The sequence below is a fragment of the Clupea harengus genome, chromosome 19, assembly GCF_900700415.2.
Source record: "Clupea harengus chromosome 19, Ch_v2.0.2, whole genome shotgun sequence".
NCBI lineage: Eukaryota > Metazoa > Chordata > Actinopteri > Clupeiformes > Clupeidae > Clupea > Clupea harengus.
Window position 1 is genome coordinate 21,753,850 of NC_045170.1, and position 3,103 is coordinate 21,756,952.

Below are 3,103 nucleotides of genomic sequence, written 5' to 3' on the forward strand. Positions count from 1 at the left end.
CATTTACAACATCTCTCCTACACTCCCTCGCTCTTTCCTTCATTCCCTTTATCTCTCTGTCCTGCTCGCTTTCTCTCCATTTTCACATTTTGCCTTGTAAAAGTACCGCTTAATCACGATGAAAGCATTCCACCGCGGAGCATTTGAGGATACGGTCGCCATTGACAACCAGCTGTCAATAGTAAGTAGTAACGTCACCGCCGGGGGATTTTCCACCTAAAAAGGGGTTTATGGGGTTTATGCATATGAAACGACACCGCCCACATTATAAGAACAACAGCCAATGCACACGACGGAGAGTCAAACAGCCATGACTGGTTGGAGGCAGGCTAGCCCGAGACCCTCCTGGCTGTCAAACTGAACCCAATCAGGTCTCTACGCTCCGGCTCACGGCGTGGGCGGAATCCCCCCGGTCAATGCATCTGCTTGTCGCACACATGGGTAGTACACGGGCTGCTATTGAATGTGACATTCACAATCGTCCCCGCCTTCCTCCGCCGAGAGTAGACGGTCAGGCCGAAGACGAAATGACACACATCGCTTGCCAATTAGTCTCCAAAGAGATGTGACACTTGGGCTACTACTGTTTCATCTCCTCTTTCACCCTAGGCATTTGCCATGCTCATGATGACTTACTACCATTATTTCGCATACAGAAAGAGAGGGAGAGAGTCTGTCTCCCAGTCACTTGATGTATTTGGCAATTGAATGTGTAACTTATTAATTGCCCAAAAGGACACACCCATGGGAACATGGGGCATTATTAGAAATCATTGATTCCCGTATATCAATGCAAGTGGCCATGGTTTATATAGAGACATGCTCTCAAAGGGACTAATGGACCACTACCACATGAACAAGGTTGCAACAGGTTGCATACCTCCCTCAAAAGGAATTCTCAAGAATAACCAGCACTTACAATAAAACAGAAGTATTGGTTAGCCCACACGTGAACTGAATTAATTTGACGCCCCCCACACATTTTGCATTGTGCACTAATTATTAATCATTGCGTTGAAAAGAGTCAACATTGCGAACTTTTTACTTTCACGGCGACGAATTCACAGCATTTTCTCGTATAAAAGTAACCTACCAACCGAATTCGCGACCTTACCTCCCCAATGAAACTGCATTATGAAAAATGCGCGTTCCCCCCTTGAAAAACCTGTTCTGGAGGGAGTGACTTGAAGCGCTGTCCAATTATCTGATAGCACCATTTATTCAACGCTACACAGCGCCGTCACACCATCCGCAACTCACAAACAAGGATGAGCCAATGTGGAGGGAATGATAATTTGAAAATATAACCTGGACGGAGGGGGAAAAACGGGAAAATTCATTCATGACAGGACATCAACAGCATGCGATCAAACGAAAGTGCGCAACCCAAGGCGCTCCGCTTTTTTCGTCTGGAATTCTGCGGCTCTATAAATGATTCATGCGACCCTATTTCTGAGGGAGTAATTGCGCTCGCGCTGTGTGTTACTATCACTTATGACTGCGTTCGAGTGAGCGCTTACGTGTAAAGCCGGTTACAAATCTGCAGAGAAGAAGGAGATCTCGATACATCTGAAACTGGAGAGAGAGTCCACGGAAAGTCTATTGATTGCGCTCTCTTCCTACGGGTTGGTGAATTAAATTCTCAAGCGTCTACAGGCGGGCCGTCTGTCAAGTCGTCTGTCAGAGCAATCAACTGTTGCTGCTACCGAGTGATTGAAGAGACGCGATTTTTTCCCAAAGTGTTTGATGTGGCATTGAATTTGGCAAGGTTCGATGATGGGTGCAAATTAAAGCACCTCCGTTCTTTATGGACACCCAACACACTCAATGTGACGGCACTGTTCAATTAACATGGAAAACAAGACTATTGTTCCTATAGATGCTTTGGTTACATTTAAGTGTTCGGTTTTGATACCGCAGACTAGGCATACAGAATGACCAGTCTCTCTATAGCTGCCGGCGTTTTTGATATTGGCATTCATTTTTATTTTGGGTTGTGACAGAAGGACGATTGGACATTTTTTAACAACCTAAGGCGACTGTTGGATTTACAGCGATTTTATTTCTTTTGACCTTGCCAGTGATCTAAAATTCAGCGCAAATGTTGATGATGGAGAACAACGGTATGGATGCGCATCAGGTTGACACGGATTTCGAGCCACAAAGCCGGCCACGGTCATGCACCTGGCCGCTGCCGTGTCCAGAGGATATTCCGGGAGGCGAGGAGGAGAACCGGTGTCTACCCCTGGCGTCTGTGAAAGTGGAGCCGTATAACGTGCCAGCATGCAGAGGCGAGAGAAGCGGCGGAGCGCCGTCAGAGATAAAGCACCCAGCCGGCGCCCCAGCCCCGATCGCTGCCGCTCCAGCGTGCATGTCCGGGGCTGCCCTCGATGTAGCCGGCCAGCTGCGCAAATCCAAATCCTCGCGACGGAACGCATGGGGCAATCTTTCGTACGCGGACCTCATTACGCGTGCAATCGAAAGCACCCCAGAAAAACGACTCACTTTGTCCCAGATTTACGATTGGATGGTCCGCTTTGTACCCTATTTCAAGGATAAAGGCGACAGCAATAGCTCTGCTGGCTGGAAGGTACAGTTCCCTCAATGATCATTACAGCGGTGGGGTTAAACGGGGTGTCATAGAAGTCACACACGTGAAATCTGCATGTAGTGAATGTGGATACAGAAGGCAGCAACACATATTCGAGAAGAGTTTCATAATCCAACTCATTTTTTTGACGTTCCTCACACACATAGGCTGCAAGCAGTAGGGTACAACATCATTGTGAACAAACATGTCTGGCTCATACTTCTTTGCTGTCCTTACTGTTTTCTGTGCAAGGGACAGAGAGGGGCGGTGAATAGTACAGGGAAGTGGAGAGGAGTTCACTGAGTTCATTGCTTAGGGATCGTATTGCTTGTATACAGCGGCTGAAACCTGAAAATGCATACATACACACAGACACACCCCACTCCATACGCCCCGTTTCTCCCTTCTCCCCGAGAATGTTCTGTGCGCCGTGACGCGTCTGCGTTGATTAGATTTAGAGGGTGCAGGAGACGTGGAGGTGATTTGCGGCCCGTTAAATCACTCGCGTCTCTC

General features: G+C 47.8%; 1 protein-coding gene across 1 annotated transcript in view; it reads left to right on the forward strand.

The window, feature by feature from the left end:
* Positions 1–1,041: 1,041 nt before the first annotated feature.
* foxo6b (forkhead box O6 b) overlaps positions 1,042–3,103 on the forward strand; it is a 32,272-nt gene continuing 30,210 nt past the window's right edge. The window contains exon 1 of the mRNA XM_031586406.2: positions 1,042–2,590. Coding sequence (XP_031442266.1) covers positions 2,102–2,590 — 489 coding nt within the window. The 5' untranslated portion in view covers positions 1,042–2,101. The remainder of the gene's footprint in view (positions 2,591–3,103) is intronic.